This window comes from Stomoxys calcitrans, chromosome 3, assembly GCF_963082655.1.
Source record: "Stomoxys calcitrans chromosome 3, idStoCalc2.1, whole genome shotgun sequence".
Lineage (NCBI taxonomy): Eukaryota > Metazoa > Arthropoda > Insecta > Diptera > Muscidae > Stomoxys > Stomoxys calcitrans.
The window spans coordinates 114530121-114547162 of NC_081554.1; the positions used below are offsets into that span (position 1 = coordinate 114530121).

At 41.7% G+C, this 17042-nt stretch overlaps 2 protein-coding genes across 5 annotated transcripts in view; both read left to right on the plus strand.

The window, feature by feature from the left end:
• The window catches only part of LOC106081147 (uncharacterized), a 66784-nt gene extending 59921 nt beyond the window's left edge, over positions 1 to 6863 (plus strand). For all 3 annotated transcript variants that reach the window (XM_013242917.2, XM_059364652.1, XM_013242919.2), the window contains 2 exons: positions 5666 to 5878; positions 5938 to 6863. In XM_013242917.2, coding sequence (XP_013098371.1) covers positions 5666 to 5878; positions 5938 to 6162 — 438 coding nt within the window. In that variant the 3' untranslated portion in view covers positions 6163 to 6863. The remainder of the gene's footprint in view (positions 1 to 5665; positions 5879 to 5937) is intronic.
• Positions 6864 to 7179: 316 nt separating this feature from the next.
• On the plus strand, positions 7180 to 16337 carry LOC131995977 (uncharacterized). 2 transcript variants are annotated; one of them, XM_059365341.1, is made up of 3 exons: positions 7180 to 7422; positions 7572 to 7725; positions 14889 to 16337. In XM_059365341.1, exons 2-3 carry the CDS (start codon positions 7703 to 7705, stop codon positions 15751 to 15753), a joined length of 888 nt encoding a protein of 295 aa, XP_059221324.1. In that variant the 5' UTR covers positions 7180 to 7422; positions 7572 to 7702; the 3' UTR covers positions 15754 to 16337. The 2 variants fall into 2 exon arrangements, with proteins under 2 accessions (XP_059221324.1, XP_059221323.1); XM_059365340.1 differs by having other exon boundaries at positions 7180 to 7725.
• Positions 16338 to 17042: the final 705 nt, after the last annotated feature.

The following is a 17042-nucleotide window of genomic DNA, read 5'->3' on the forward strand; positions in this document are numbered from 1 at the left end:
AAGCTGTGGTCAGCCAACACTGCCCAGTCGCATATTCTTGCGCTTGTATCTTCCGATACAAAGGTAATATTTTGTATCTCTTGCCTGTTCCTGGTAATAAAGGATGGTTTATACCCTTAAGTACAAATATATTCAATAAGCAGCTCACCTCTTTCGTTGACATCAGAACTTCCCCATATCTGGTGATGTGCATTAGCATCACTTCACAATGAGGCTCTTTTTCCCTGCAGAAGCGGCTTCAACCAGCAACTTAATGTTTGAAGGCGGCATCTCTGAATCGTGTGCCATACATAAGGAAGCCAGCCAGTAATGAGACTTATTTATTTCAAGGCTGGCTACTACTGAATCTTCAGTGTTTAACGACGGAAGAAGAAAAACATTTAGACTACTCTTTGCAAGAAGTAGTTTAAATTCCGGAATACTTGGTGTACGAATTATTTTGTAGCCGTTGAGTGGAGCGGACGTGGTTTTATTTCCCTCCTCAAAGAAAAAAATATATATATCCGTATCTCGGAAAGGGTACTACTAAAAAAAATTTAAAGCCTTTTGGAGTAGGCTAGAAATGGACCTTAAAGACTCAACATCTGCGGTGGTGGCGTCAGACCGTAGCGTGTTGTCCTCCCCTCCTATAGGTGTGGGTGCCTTGGCACCTATTGTCGAGAGTAATGCTTCAAGCGCACAACTAGTCGTCAGATTAATTTATGAGGAAGAGACGGATAAACCAGAAGGATGCACAGTTCGTCCGCAGCCTTTAAGTAAAGGTGGTGTTTCTGACTCGGATTCAGACAGCGACTGTGTCAATGAAAGAGTCATCGCAGCCGAATCGATAGATAAGGGCATCGGGATGATAGCAGAAATGAGCGATGGCTTTGCTAAGTTCACAAGCAGACTGAGATCCGGTGCACGACGAAGGAGACAGAGGCAGCATAATCGGGCGAAAGTGCAGGATGCTGGAAGGGACAGAACTGACATTCCAAGCACTTCTACGGAAGCTGGAAAAAGAATCAGATCTCCCGAATAGCATAATACTGCCAAGACGCTGAAGAAAAAAAGAGCTCCCCGCTTTCAAGTACTTTGGGAAAACAAAGCCATCCAATGGTGACTCCAGACAGTGTCCTGCGGAGGTAGACAAAGTCGGAAGAGGCCGAAGGAAGCGCGTACGGCCCCTGAGTCTTCATGGAGGACTGTGTCCTCCAATAGGAGGCCACAGTCATCACGGAACGGGAAGATGGTCGCTGAGAACGACAAGGAGCCGCACTCTTACGCCAGAGTGGCAAGGAAGCACAACAGAGATGAGCTGACTTATGCAGTCATCAACATCGGCTGTGCATCCGGTAGGATTCCACCAGATCATCGGTCCCAAGTGGAGGATTTGGTTAACGATCGTATTTTTGAACATGTGTGGAACTCTGTAGAGGGTCCATCCATACAAATGATGAGCTGTGAGTTTAGAGGGGACATCTTTACGCTGCGTGTTGCTTCGACGGAATGTATTGATACCGTCAAACGGCTCGTCAGAGCTATTCACGCTCCCTGGGAAGGCGCAAAGCTCGACCTGGTCTACGGTCTTTATCAAGGGATGGGGCAGTAAATTTGCGACGGAACGCATGTTGGGATTCTTCGGCAAGCAAAACGAAGGTTTGTCGCAGAGAATTGGGAGGTCTTCCACAGGGAGGAGAAGGAGGAAGGAACTCTCTTTGTGGTCGGCATTGATCAAGTCTCCGTGACAAGTTAGGCTAAGACTAAAGGCATGGCGCACTACGGGAGCAAAACTGTCTTTTTCAAGATTGGTAAGACTAGGATAGGCAGAAATTTTCATTTGGCGACATCAGGCCGTGTAGTGGCAGGTGACTCAACACCGCCCAACAACATCTCTCAATATTGGAAAGACTAGGAGAAGCAATGATACTAATACTAAAATAGCAGGGAGTGCAGTGACGAGAGAGACCAAACACAGCCTAATAAACAGGAACCCGACGACGGACCCATCACCGACTTAAAGATTCGGAATACTGGGATAAGTAAAGATCCTAATATTGAAACATTAGGCAGCGCAGCGACAGGAGTCTCAATGCAACTCAACGAACAGAGAGCCGATTATGGTACCATCACCTACTCCCAAGAAGCCCATTTACTAAGATTTGGAACGCTAAAATAGGCAAAGATCCTAGTATTGAAACATCAGGCAGTGCAGGGAATGGAAACCCAATACAGCTAAACGATCAGGGACCCGACGATGGAACCATTGCCGACTTTATAAAAAGTCGGAAGACTAGACTAGACAAAGAACCTAAAACAATCACATCAAGCAGCGCAGTGACAGGAAAGTCAATGCAGTCTAAAGAACAAGGAGCAGGCGATGAGATCATCACCTATTCCCAAGATGCCCATTTATTGGAGGACCAATGATTGAGGTAATCCAGATAAACCTCCACCGCAGCGAGACTGCTACACACGCTCTGATAGAGACAGGGAGACGGTTGAGCATACCTGACATCACTTTATCTGCCTTTCGACTCTCCGACACCGCCTCCCACGTCGGAGCTGCAACGGCTGGTGAGGAAAGCAAAACGGACAGAAAATGAGGTATTTATAGGGTGCGATGCGAACTCTCACCACATTTCGTGGTGTAGTACCAACATTAATAAGCGGGGTCAAGCCTTGGCAGAGTTCTTGAATACTAACGAACTAATAACACTTAATATTGGTAACACCGCTACCTTTGTTAATAGGATTAGGGAGGATGTATTAGATGTGACGATATGTTCGGAAAATCTAATCGATGAGGTTCAGGATTGGAGGGTCTCCATGGAAGACTCTTTCTCTCGCTACATCAGGTGTAGGATAGCACATCCAGCGCCAAATCCGATAAGCTTCCGGAATAAGTTGAAAACCAACTGGACAAAATTCGGAAGGCTACTCAGAAGAAGACTTGAGCAAGATAATTAAGATTGTCCAAGCATAGAAGACATTGACGAAAATGTCAACAGGATTACGACTGCACTGGTGGGGTCCTTCGAAGACAGTTGTCCTCTTCGGGAAAGGAAATCAGCCCAAGAAAAACCCTGGATGACCGGAGAGATTCGCAATATTGGGAAAGAGGTCCGCAAACTTTTTAACAGTGCACGTCGTAAAAAAACGGAAGTATATTGGGATGTGCATTACACACGGCTCAAGGAATACAATAAGATTACCAGAGCGGCAAAAGTGCCCCCTGGAAGCTTTTCTGCAAACAGGTCGATAGCTTTAATGACGCCGCTAAGATAAAAAGTTTCTATCAAAAACCCATGTCCAAACTGAAACTTTAGTAGACGACATGGGAGTGAGAGCAGAGACAACGGAGGACATGTTGAGGCTTTTGATGAAAACCCATTTTCCATGGGATACGAAGGACTCACGAAGACAGCGGAATCTTGGAATAATGACGTTGATCGAAGGTTTATAATTCCAGAATTTGTGGTGAACCTTGAGAAGCTTCAAAACAGTTAAGTCACCCGGACCTGATGGAATATTTCCATCGTTACTACAGAAATAGGCAGACTTTCTGGCGCCTCATCAGACCAAAATTTTCACAGCGTGCCTAGAACTTTCATATACGCCGAAAGCCTGGCAGGAGGTGGTGTTTATACCCAAGCCCGGCAAGGCAAGTTATGCGACACCACAGACCTACAGACCCATAAGCCTTACGTCCTTTCTACTCAAAACCATGGAACGTATTGTGGACACCATGATAAAGAGTAAGACATCCAGCGAACTGCTCAAATACTAACAGCATGCTTACGTCAAGGGAAGGTCGGTGGAGATTGCCCTGCACGAGGTTGTGCATAAAATAGAAGAATCCTTCGATGCCAAAACGTACACACTGGCGGTATGCATTGACATCGAGGGGGCTTTTAACAATGTGCGAACCCACACTGATCCAATCCTTAGACCAGTACCGGGTGGATCCGGTCCTTAGAGATTGGATAAACCATATGCTAAAGAACAGGTGGATAAATTGTGTGTCCCATGACATAAATATAAGGAAGAAAGTGGCACAGGGCACATCACAGGGGGGCATTTTATCGCCACTTCTATGGGTGACCACCATAAATGACCTATTACGGATGCTGACTGAGGAGGGATGTGAACCCGTCTGCTACGCAGACGATGTTATAATACTTTAAGGGGTAAGGATCCGAACGAGCTATGCAGAAGGGCCGAAAGGGTCTTGCAGAGGTCTCAATGTTAACTCAGAGAAGATTGAAATATGTCTGTTCAAGAGGAAGACGAAGATGGGCCAATTTAACGCACCACGTTTCCTCAATAAGACGATTTTGATATCTGACAAGGTCAAATACTTAGGTGTGATCTTGGACAGGAAACTGAATTGGAAGTGTCACATTCAGGAGCGTACGGAGAAGGCTCACAGATGTTGGGCACTATGTAGACAGACAAAATGGGGCCTGAATCCGAGGATAGCCCACTGGCTCTACAGGAGCGTGATTAGACCAATACTTACTTACGCCTCAGTAGTTTGGTGGACTGCTATGGAGAAAAGTGCAATATAAGGACTATACAACAGGTTTAGAGAATATGTTGTCTTGGCATAGGCGGAGCGATGAGGACCACATCTAGAATAGTCTCCAGTGCCCTAGTACTGGAGACTATTCTAGATATCAGATAGACATACAAATTAAGTGTGAGGCAGCCACTGCGGCTATGAGACTTAAGGCGGTGGGAGAATGGATTGAGGATGGGAGCAGCTCATACCATTGCGGCATTATCGAGGCGACGATAGGAGACCTGGAAGGAAGGGAGAGGTTTCGAATCGGATACCTGAGATGAACCTTGAAGTGGAGTGCAAGGCACTGCTGCCATCGGCACAGTCTTAGATTGTCGGAACAATAGTATTGCCATCTGGAAGCTAAAGGACAGAGTGGGCCTGGGGATTTACATTGAGAACCCAGGAACTGAGCTTGTCTTGCATGACATGTAGTTTCAACAATAAGGTGCCACATGCCACACAGCACGCGTAACAATGGACTTATTGAGAGGCGAATTCGGTGAACATTTTATTTCACTTTCTGGACCAGTCAATTAGCCGCCTAGATCGTGCGATTTAATGCCTTAAGACTACCAATATCCATCAAAAAATTGGAAATCAGACCACAAATGAAGATTTTCCAGCCTGAATAACTTTTCGAAATGCCGAGGTGACCAAGTTAAGGGCATTGCCAAGAGGCGCCCAGACGACCTCGGGCCTTGAAATTTTGCACACGATCTCGACTAAATCTCCGCTCTAACCATTTTTAATTTCAAATAGTTTTCTCTGTCCGTTCCCAAATGACATAATTTTTAATAGTTTTTTTCTGTTCCATGCCACTGTGCGTCGCTAAGTTATTGAAAACTTGCCATTCACAACGTCATTGCGAGGTCGATAGAAAAAACTAACGAATATTTCTCTTGCGCAGATTCTATTTCTGTCGAAAACATTTCTATTTAATCCTCACGTGTTGATTTGGAACGAAAACTAGACTTCAAATGGCTACTTACGAAAATAGCTATACCACCACTACGTCGTCACCTATCACTTCTGCATATATTGCGAGACACCAATTTATATAGGCTACAACAAATTTCTTTTATAGACATTCCTAACACACATTTAATTTTTTTATTTCAGCTTTTATTCACTATACAAGGAATGAAATCCCCGTCGAGAGCTCGCTTCACCGCTTTCATGGCATTTCTAACAGAAATGTTTTGTCAGTTAAAGCGGCGGCAGCTTCAGCTGCGCACCCAATGCGAAGGAGCACCCCCTCCACTGGTTTTACTAACGCTCTTATCTAAATGTTGCGAAGATTGTGTCAAACCTCCAGTAAGATCCCTATCAGAGGTAAGTGTGTTCAGATTTTATAAAATGGCCTGACCCAATTTATACCGCAATTCTTTCAGATTGAATGTTTGTTCTACGTATTGACTTGTATTGGCCAAGATTTGGAAATGCAATTACCACAGCAGCTGGAGCTGTTGTTGTCAATGATACGGGATGCGTTCTTGAATGCAAGCGATTCGGCTCCAGCTATTCGTCGCACCTTGCTGCAGTTGATTGAACTTCAGGCCTCACATTGGCAATTGCCCGGCAATACGGTGCTTTACTATTATCCATCGGCTAAATAGGTCAATGTACCCCGAATCACATTAAAATCTAGATATGAAATCTAGTAAATCTGTTAATTTATATATTTGTTACTCAGAATACCATGCAATTACTCATTCACTCATACATAAGCACTTACATAGAACATACATATGTTGCATTTATATAGGATGCAAATGATTTGTTGGAGCAATGAATCCCCCCCCCCCACCTTTGAATCCATCAAAACATTTTACTTATACAAATACACACACTCATATATTCATACTCACCGATAAACAAAACATACATACATACATACATTAGGCAACGTTTTTAATGTTTCTTCTTAATTGATTAATAATACATATTGCAATTCATATAAGCCTCTATGACCAGATTATTATCGTAAAATAAGTTATACGTGACCCTTTATCAGCAGTAGTAGCAGAAGTAGTATCTCATACAAATTATAATCTTTATATACTGACATATTTATAAAACCAACATAAGTATCTAGAAAATATCCCCCTGAAGCATGGTCGATATTTATTCAATCCCAATGAAGCATAGAAGCATTTCGAGCTCAAAATTATTTCGTTCACAAGATTTTATAGAGAGCGAAGAGATCAGAAAAAAAAATCTAAAACAAAATCCACTAATCCACAATTTTATTAAACATCTAATACTAGTCAACAAAAAATATATTTTTTAAATAAACAAACTATACACGAACTACAAATGCAATGGTTATTATTCAATTATAAATCCACTTGGGCTGGTGCTCTCCTCTGCTTTCCACCAATGTAGAATGGTTTAGTGCAGAGGTGCACAAAATAAAAGTGAGACATATTGTAGATAAATACTATCTACTATACATATAAAAATGAAATTGTTTCGCTTTGTCTGTTTGTTTGTTCCGTATAGACTCAAAAACGGCTGAACCGATTTTCATGAAATTTTCACGGACGACAGAGTTTGGGCCCCCGCTGAAAATAGGGTACTACATTTTTTGATATCCTAAATGGGGGTGGACACTCCCTGTTTATGTCAGAATGTTAACGCCATCTGCATGTGAAATGGTGTTATCAACATTTTGACCCGTTTATCTATAAAATAGAAGTTAGCTGCAATTCTTGAAATGTCAAGAATCTTTTCCGAAACAAGCATATCCAAGGCTTTAAATAAGATTGGATGCGCAATTAACTTCTTCTTGTTATCCCAACCTTCGATGAACTAACTCTGTTCGTTTAGACTAAGCTCTATAAATCCGTCCACCAAAGCAGTTTTGTTATTTATTGGTAAGAAAACATAAAATCCAAATAAAAGTATATTTGCTATTTCTGCAAATTTATTCCAATTGTGTATGTTTCTATTTCTTTCCAAAACGGCAACGAGGAATTTGCGGTCATATTCTGTGCCTAAAATTCACCAACAATTCGTCTTTCAGAGGGCCTAACTACACCATCCTAGGATTAATTCCAACCTTCAATACAGTCCACCATACCGAATTTGTTCATGGTCCTTCGAACCGGATAAGGCAATCCCCGAAAGCGATTAATATTGAAGACCGTGATTCCAATGCCACCACTTCAAAGCTGCAGGTACGTTTGCATACAAGTTTTTGTAAAGTTCCAAATGTTAGGCAGTAAAATTATGAAATAGAACAAGTTGTTAATTAGCGTGCATTCGCTATAAGTTAGACACAGAAACCGATTTAAGGTTATGGATTCATTGCCATCAGATCGTACGTGGAAAACAACAACTAATATGAGTGAATAACCAGAGCATAGCCCGTCAATATTTCTACCGTCATTCCGAACTGTGTCCGTTGGGAAACAACATAAGACTATTTGTCGCAGGAATCTCCGTCATCATCTTATGCTTAGGTACAAGAATATTTCCATTGCGTTTCATTCCCATTGACTCCCACTCCAATCGCGAAACTGCAAGTTAAAGCGTACATGTGAAATTTATGCTAGAGAAGAATTTCATTTCTTTCCTACAATCATTTGCTTTTCGCATGTTCAAGTGATCAAATTTTGGCACAAGGCGCAGAATTGTTGAAGTGTTATTTCTAACTGTACGTTAAATCAATTTTTTTATGAGGAAGAAATATGACCGTGAAGGCTGGTGCCTGAAGTTTTATTGTATAGTGCATGTGCAGTAAGAAGGATCAATGATGTCACTAGTGGGATTATAGAGAAGACTACAAGAGGAGCCACGCCATAATTTTTAGTGATTGTTATCAGGTATGTTGTTCTTCAGTTCCAAATTTGATACAATATGATGAAAAGTGATATTTTTTTAAATGATATGCATGCATTTTGAATTCGTATTGAGATAAAGTGCTTTTAAACACTAATAAAGTGTATGAACTGGTTTCATCATAAAACTCAGACGAGAATATTTTCAGTGCGAATTTTCATTATTTTTTTATTTGAAATCTTATATTAATCGAAGATAAAGTATCTTTGCTGTGAATTTTAACGCAGACGGACAAGTGTTTTCATTCGCCATTGATTTACTGTTTCAGAAATTCTACTGGTAACAACAAGTGTATACCCTCTAAAATAATTTCTATTCTGCGAGTTAGCCTTCTTTGACACTCATAGGCAAAGCATTACTTTTTTTGGCTGTGCTTCTGTCACCGCCTATTCTTTTGCTTAGTTACACATGAACGCATGCTACACATAAAAGCAACGTGCTTTACAAATTATATCTTTCCCCCTCGTCATTTCTGAATTTTGCCCTATTGTCATTTCAAGTTTTTTGTTGGGTGCTCTCTTTGATATTTCGCCCTGTTGAGAGTGATATTCTTAATGCTCTTCGCCTTAAGGCAATTTTGTTTCTATTTTTTTCGTACTCTCTCTTTGTATTTCGCTGAGAGTTATGTTATTCATTGCGCCTTAAGATTATGTTCCAGTTTTCGTTCACTCTCTTCAGTTCTGCTCCTACCAATGAGAGCGCATTTTATATTTCCACTTATTTTATAACAAGCATTACATTTTCCAGTCTGTTACATTCTTCTTGAGAATAGTTGAGAGTTTAACATTTTTGGACTGCGGGGAATTTACTTGCTATTAATGGTTTTAGTTCCGATTCCACTTGTTTCAACCTCTCTTCAGCTCACAGCAGTACCATTTTTTTTTTTTGCTATTAATCCGCCTGGTCATCTGCATTCGAGAAGATACAATCTGTGGATTAGATTTATTTACGTTGCATCCATGGGATACATTTGTGTATATTTTACATGGCATATTTATAACTGATGTTTTCATTAAGTTTATAAAGTTTTCGTTTACACTGCTATATAATTGATATTTTTCCAATTTTAATTTTAAGGAGAAAAGAGACAAATGAAGTAAATATATAAGTAAATATATACATACATATATTGATATTAATTTCTGCTTGAATTCCTCTCGCCTTTTATGTATCTCTGGTTTCTACGATCGACGATCAGATTGTGTTATTGGTTCTCCGACTGGCTTCATTATTTAATTTGATTGATACTTTATTTTCGAGACTACTCTCTTCCTACAATGACTTCCCTTTCCAATTTTATTTTGATTTCTGATGCGTTGATAGAGTTCAATGCAGATATTTGTGGCGAGACCCTATCCTCTTCAACAGTTCACTCTTTGGAGGTACACAAAGAGGAGTTAAGAAATCTATGGCTACGTGTTAGGCCAGTTTATGAGTCCAGTATGAGCGAGGTCTCAAGATCTGACGAAAATGCAAAGGTTGATATTGAGACGTTGAAAGCTCGATACCAGACTGCATACCAGACATATGTTTCCAGTATTTCTAGGATCTGCGAGCAGATTGAGCTCAAGAGGGCAATTTCGACAGCATCTTCCGCTCCAGTGGTGCAGAATTCCGACATAGGTCTCCATTCTAACGTTCATTTACCCCCTTGCGACATTGAGGCATTCTCCGGTGATTATTCCAGTTGGCCGTCATTTCGTGATTTATTCACCGCTCTTTATGTTCGGAATGCACGATTGTCTTCCGTGGAGAAGTTGTTTCACCTTAATAATAAGACTCGCGGTGAAGCACTGGAAATTGTTCGAAAGGCTCCACTTACGAATGAGGGGTTTGATGTCGCATGGGGGGCTTTACGAGCAAGATTTGAGAATAAGAGGCTGCTTATAAATACCCAGCTAAGGATTCTCTTTAGTCTTGAAAACGCTTCTGTCGAATCCAGTGATTCTATTAAGAGACTTCGAAGCGCCATTAATGGGGTTATATCTGCATTGAGGCTGTATGACGTTGATATTTCAAGTTGGGATCCTGTATTTGTGTATCATTGCAGCACGAGACTCTCAGAGACTACACTGTCACTGTGGGAACATTCGTTGCAGGATAAGAGGGAGATCCCCTCTTGGAATGAACTTGATTCATTTTTGACCAGCCGCTTTCAGACTTTAGAGACAGTATCCGATTTTAATAGGTCATTACCGTCCGCTAGTTCGAATGATAAGCCCAAGAATCAGGCCAAGAGTAACATTCCGAAACGTGTGGGCTCATATCAGAATAGTTTGGCTCCTCCAGTTTGCAAGCTTTGCCCAGATGAACGTCACACTATTCGATTGTGTCCACGCTTTATTTCTATGAATTATTCTGATCGATTGTCGTGTATAAAAAAGTACAAATTGTGCTTAAATTGCTTCTCGAAGGCTCATGGGGTTAGGGATTGCAAGAGTGCTTATAACTGTGGTGAGTGTCAGAGAAGACACAACACTCTTCTTCATAGAGATGTGCCTGAGCCGGTCCAAAATGCCCCTCCAGCCGAGGATCCCACCGTGGGGGACAATACATTGCAGGTTCAGTCTTGTGCCGCGACTCGCATTAACATGGTTCTCTTGGGAACGGTGGTAGTTAATATTGTCTATAATGACGAGATTTTCCCTGCACGGGCCTTGATAGATTCGGGTTCCGAGGCATCCTTCATCTCTGAGAAACTTTTTAATCAATTACGGTTACCCTCTAAATTCGCTTCCACCAAGATATTTGGTTTGAATGGGACTACTTCGGCTCAATCCAAAAGAATGTGTTCGTTGACCATCGGATCTCGATTTGATGCCGAGGTAGTCATTGAGGCAACGGCCATAGTTATTCCACATCTCACATCGGCTTTGCCCACTTTTGGTGTTGAACGGGGAATATTTTCATCACTTCCCGATTTGCGACTTGCTGACCCGGAGTTTTACAAGACCTCACATATAGATATGTTACTGGGTGCTGACTTGATTCCGTTTATCATGCTGGGTGGAGTTCGGCGTAACGTATGCGATTCACTTATAGCTCAGGAGACGGTGTTCGGATGGATTTTGACTGGCCCGGTCAAGTTGTCTCCGATTAGCTCCTTTAACGCCCGTGTCTCCTTTTTCAATGGGGCTTCCTTGGATAGGCAGATATCTAGGTTTTGGGAGGTGGAAGACCTTCCCAGACATAGAGAGATGAGTCCAGACGATTTCATATGCGAAGAGAATTACAAGAATACGACTAGAAGGGACTCCTCCGGACGTTATATTGTATCTCTTCCATTCAGAGAGGGGTTCCCCCACTCCCTTGGCTTGGGACACTCCCGAAAGTTGGCGGTAGCCCAGTTTCTTCGGAGTGAGAAGCGTCTTCTTGGAACGCCCGATGTTAAGGCTCAGTATGACGCTGTTGTTAATGAGTATCTTGAGCTGGGACATATGAGGGAGGTATGCCAGGATCCGGAATTAGGTTATTACCTTCCTCACCACGCGGTGTTTCGTCCAGAGAGTTCGTCTACGAAGATCCGAGTAGTGTTTAACGCTTCAAGCCCGACTAGCAATGGACGAAGCTTGAATGACGTTTTGCTCAGTGGGCCATCCTTGCAGCTCGATTTGACCCTGTTACTCCTACAGTGGCGTTTCTTCCGCTATGTTTTTAACTGTGACATCGAAAAGATGTACCGCCAAATTCTGGTGGATAATGAACACACACGCTTTCATAGGATTGTCTTTCGTGACTCGCCCTTGAATGCCATTAGAGAATACGAATTGAAGACAGTCACGTTTGGGGTCAATTGTGCTCCATATCTTGCGATACGCACGCTCCTGCAATTGGCTGAAGATGTGGGTGAGATCTATCCTATAGCCAGCCACATTTTGAGGACATGCATGTATGTCGATGACGTTTTGGCTGGCGCTCACGATATTGAGGAGGCTATGGAGGCTCAACGTCAACTGATAGGGGCACTTGAATCCGCAAAATTCTCCCTAAGAAAATGGACTTCGAATTCCGCTACCTTCCTACGAAACATTCCGAAGGAGCATCTTTTGAACGGAGACTTTCTTCAACTCGAGGATAGAAGCACTGCGAAGACTTTGGGAGTGCGCTGGAATGCCAAGTCCGATTCTTTTTATTTTTCCGTTGAGAGATTGAGTATTCCTTCCCATCCCACTAAACGGCAGGTCCTTTCGGAAATATCGAAGCTTTTCGACCCTGCGGGGTGGTTGTGTCCTTTTATTGTTTTGGCCAAGTTACTAATGCGGGACATTTGGGTTTCAGGAATTGACTGGGACGATAAGTTGTCCCCTTCACTTCTCGCGAAATGGCAGGACTTTTCCAATAATTATCCAAGTATAGAGCAGATTGTGATTCCACGTTGGATAGACTATTCTCCGGAGTTTGATGTCCAAATTCATGGGTTTTCCGACGCTTCCGAGAAAGCGTATGCCGCTGTGGTTTACATTCGTGTTGAATCACCATCCGGTGTGGTAACGACACATCTTCTGACGGCAAAATCTCGTGTATCTCCTCTCAAGACATTGTCGATTCCTAGATTGGAGCTTTGTGGGGCCGTTCTACTCGCTGAGACAATTTCTTCACTTGCAGGTCATATTCCAATTCAAGACTTTAAAGTCTTCTGCTGGACTGATTCGATGATAGTCCTTGCCTGGCTCAAGAAGCCGGCATTTCATTGGAAGACTTTTATTGCCAACCGAGTTTCGAAAATTTCTGAGCTTGTAAGTGTAGAGTATTGGTCTCATGTTGAATCCGGACAAAACCCAGCGGATATCGCCTCCCGCGGTTCAATCCCTTTGGATCTAATTCCCTCAGATTTATGGTGGTTTGGGCCTCCATGGTTAGTGACCTCGGCTAGTCTGTGGCCTCTTGAGTCTACTTTTTCCATAGACGAAGACATGCTGGAGGCAAAGGCTGTCGCATGTAACTTTTCTTATTTTCAAGACTACGATGACTTATTAGCGAGATTTTCTTCATTTCATCGAGCTTTGAGAGTATTTACTTATGTATTTCGTTTTATATGCCGTACCAGGAGACAGACAACCTTTCAATCCGAACAGCTGGCTTTAGATTCTCGTGAGGTTAAACTTACACAAAACAAACTTATTTTGCTTTCTCAAAAGCTGGTATATCCGGAGGAATACAGATGCTTATCAAGAAAGGAAGTCATTAAAACGTCCAGTTCTCTATCCAACCTCAATCCATTTTTGGACACAAATGGCGTTTTAAGAGTTTGTGGTCGTCTTTCAAATTCGGGGAGTCTTTCTTATAACGAAAGATATCCTATCATCCTCCCATATAGTTGCACATTCTCTCGGTTATTACTGAAGTTTATTCATACCATTACTTTACACGGGCCGAATAGTTTAATGCTTCGTACGCTAAGGCTTTGTTTTTGGGTTCCTAGAGCAAAGAACCTCATTAAGACAGTAATTCATCAGTGCAAGATTTGCGCGATTTCCAAACAAAAATTGCAGGAGCAGTTAATGGCCGCACTTCCTCCTGAAAGGACAACCTTTTCACGTCCATTCACTTATACGGGCCTCGATTTCGCGGGACCGTTTGATATTAAGACTTATACTTGCAGATCCTGCATAATAACAAAAGGTTATGTTTGTGTGTTCGTGTGCTTCTCCACACGAGCTATTCATTTAGAAGCCACGAGCACTCTGTCCACCCCTGCCTTTTTGGCAAGTTTCCATAGATTCGTATCTCGTCGAGGTTGTCCACGATCACTATACTCTGACAACGGCAAAACATTTATTGGTGCCTCTAGAGAGTTAGCGAGGAATTTTCTGCAAGAGTCCCGAAGGTCTATATTATACCAATTTGCTCACCAGGAAATCGTTTGGCATTTTATTCCTCCCGGATCCCCACATATGGGTGGATTATGGGAAGCGGGAGTTAAGAGCTTCAAAGCCCATTTCCGAAAAATGGCTGGAAGTCACAAATATACTTACGAGGAGTTTTCCACTATTTTATCCAGAATAGAGGCTTGTTTGAATTCAAGACCCATTTCGCCAATGTCTGAAGATCCGAATGACCTATTGGCTCTCACTCCTGGTCATTTTTTAGTTGGAGGACCAATCCTATCCATTGCTGAAAACTCTGAATCCGAAACCAACTTATCCATTTTAAACCGTTGGCGTCGAGTAAAGGCAATTTCCCAGCAATTCAGCACTCGTTGGAAACATGAGTACTTAAAAGAGCTCCACAAAAGACAAAAATGGCAAAACCCCCAAAAGAATATTGACGTAGGTGCTCTGGTTGTTATTAGGGACGAAGCTCTGGCTCCTACCGAATGGAGATTAGGACGAGTCTCAAAGATTTACAAAGGCAAAGATGGTTTAGTCCGGGTGGCAGATGTTATCACTCAAAGGGGTACTATTACGCGGCCTTTGGTAAAACTTGTTCTACTTCCTTAATTACCCTATATTTTACATTCATGACCTTTCGCGTATCACATCATGTATTCATATTTCAGAATGCCGTCTACGAAAAAAAGATTAACAGAACCCACAAAAGATCGAATAATTGATAATAATTTTTTATGTCGCGTATGTAAAGGAAAGCATGCTCTTCGAGACTGTCGCAATTTTTTAAGTAAACCGGTTGATGGGCGAATGCGTTTGGTTTTACTTCACGGTTACTGTCCCAATTGTTTGGCCCATAAGCATTCTGCAGGCTCTTGTTTTACCAAAAAGGGCTGCAAAACCTGCGGAAGTAATCATCATACATTACTTCATATAAACGGTGAGCAAAGATCTCCGAAAGCCAGTAAGATTAAAGGAAGATCTGCTAATAAGAAAAATGATACCAGCAAGTCAGTCATTCCAAAGTCAGTTTCCATAACTTCAATAACGACACCAAATGGGGTTGCACTTTTCCCAACGACTGTGGTTACTGTTCAAGCCGAAGCAAACCAGACCCACGTAAGAGCTGTACTGGACACCTGTAGCTCCGTAAGCAAAATTTCTATGTCATTGGTAGAGGAATTGAAACTACCCACTATAAAATTTGGAAATGACACTATCTGTTCGGTTGTTATTCGATCTCGAAAATCTCCTTACGTTACTATTGAGGCAACCATGGAAGTCAACAATCGGATGTCTTTGAAGATCCCAGCCAGAGAAGTGAATTCTGCGATTAGGACTAGGCTGAATAACATTGTATTGGCAGACCCAAATTTTTTTAAGCCTAGCTCAGTGGCTATTGTCTTTGGGGCAGATTTATATTCAAAAATTGTTTTACCTGGATTGATTCCAAGCCATGATGGCTTACCAGTAGCAATGAACACTATCTTCGGGTGGGTTTTATCTGGGTCGTGCAATACCTCTGATGCATCATAATTTTTGTCTTTCTGTTACGAAATCGGCAAAGCCAATTTACACAATCTTGCTCCAAACCGAAATAAGATAGTTTCTCGATTTTTTAGAATCTTAAGACTTTATCACTACAATTTGGAACTAATTGTATGCAAACGTATCACATATTTTATAATTTGAATTAAATAGAATAAGAATTGTACTACATATGAATTTCTTAGATTAACTTTAAAATGAATTCCTTAAAAAAAAAAAAAAAATTTTGCAATCCTTGCAAAGTGGGCCGGAAATGTTTATGTCAGAATGTTAACGCCATCTGCATGTGAAATGGTGTTATCAACATTTTGACCCGTTTATCTATAAAATAGAAGTTAGCTGCAATTCTTGAAATGTCAAGAATCTTTTCCGAAACAAGCATATCCAAGGCTTTAAATAAGATTGGATGCGCAATTAACTTCTTCTTGTTATCCCAACCTTCGATGAACTAACTCTGTTCGTTTAGACTAAGCTCTATAAATCCGTCCACCAAAGCAGTTTTGTTATTTATTGGTAAGAAAACATAAAATCCAAATAAAAGTATATTTGCTATTTCTGCAAATTTATTCCAATTGTGTATGTTTCTATTTCTTTCCAAAACGGCAACGAGGAATTTGCGGTCATATTCTGTGCCTAAAATTCACCAACAATTCGTCTTTCAGAGGGCCTAACTACACCATCCTAGGATTAATTCCAACCTTCAATACAGTCCACCATACCGAATTTGTTCACTCCCCCTTACCCTAATTTTCAAAAATGCCAGATCTCGGAGATGCGTGCACCGATTTAAGCGAAATTTTGTATGCCAACTTATTGTACCCCAAAAACACGAACCTGGGAGGATGCCCCAACCCAAAACCTACCCGAACAGACATGTGTACCGATTGGAACAATATGGGTATCAAATCAAAGGTATTTATAGTAGAGTACGAATTTGATACAAGCCCCCAAAAACCCCCGCAACAGGACGCTTTCACCGCTTTGGGCAATATGGGTATCAAATGAAAGGTATTTAAAAGTAGAATACAAATCTGGCATAAAAGTTTTTCTTTTAGTGTCTGAGGCGCCCACACCTCCCCACCACCCAAAACCCCGAGCAGGACATATATACCGATTAGGACAATATGGGTATCAAATGAAAGGTATTTATGAGTAGAGTACGAACTTGGCATAAAAATGGCACCCCATGTGTCGGGGGGTACTCCACCCCCAAAAACACCACCCAACATGACAATTTTACCGCTTTGGGCAATATAAGTATCAAATGAAAGGTATTT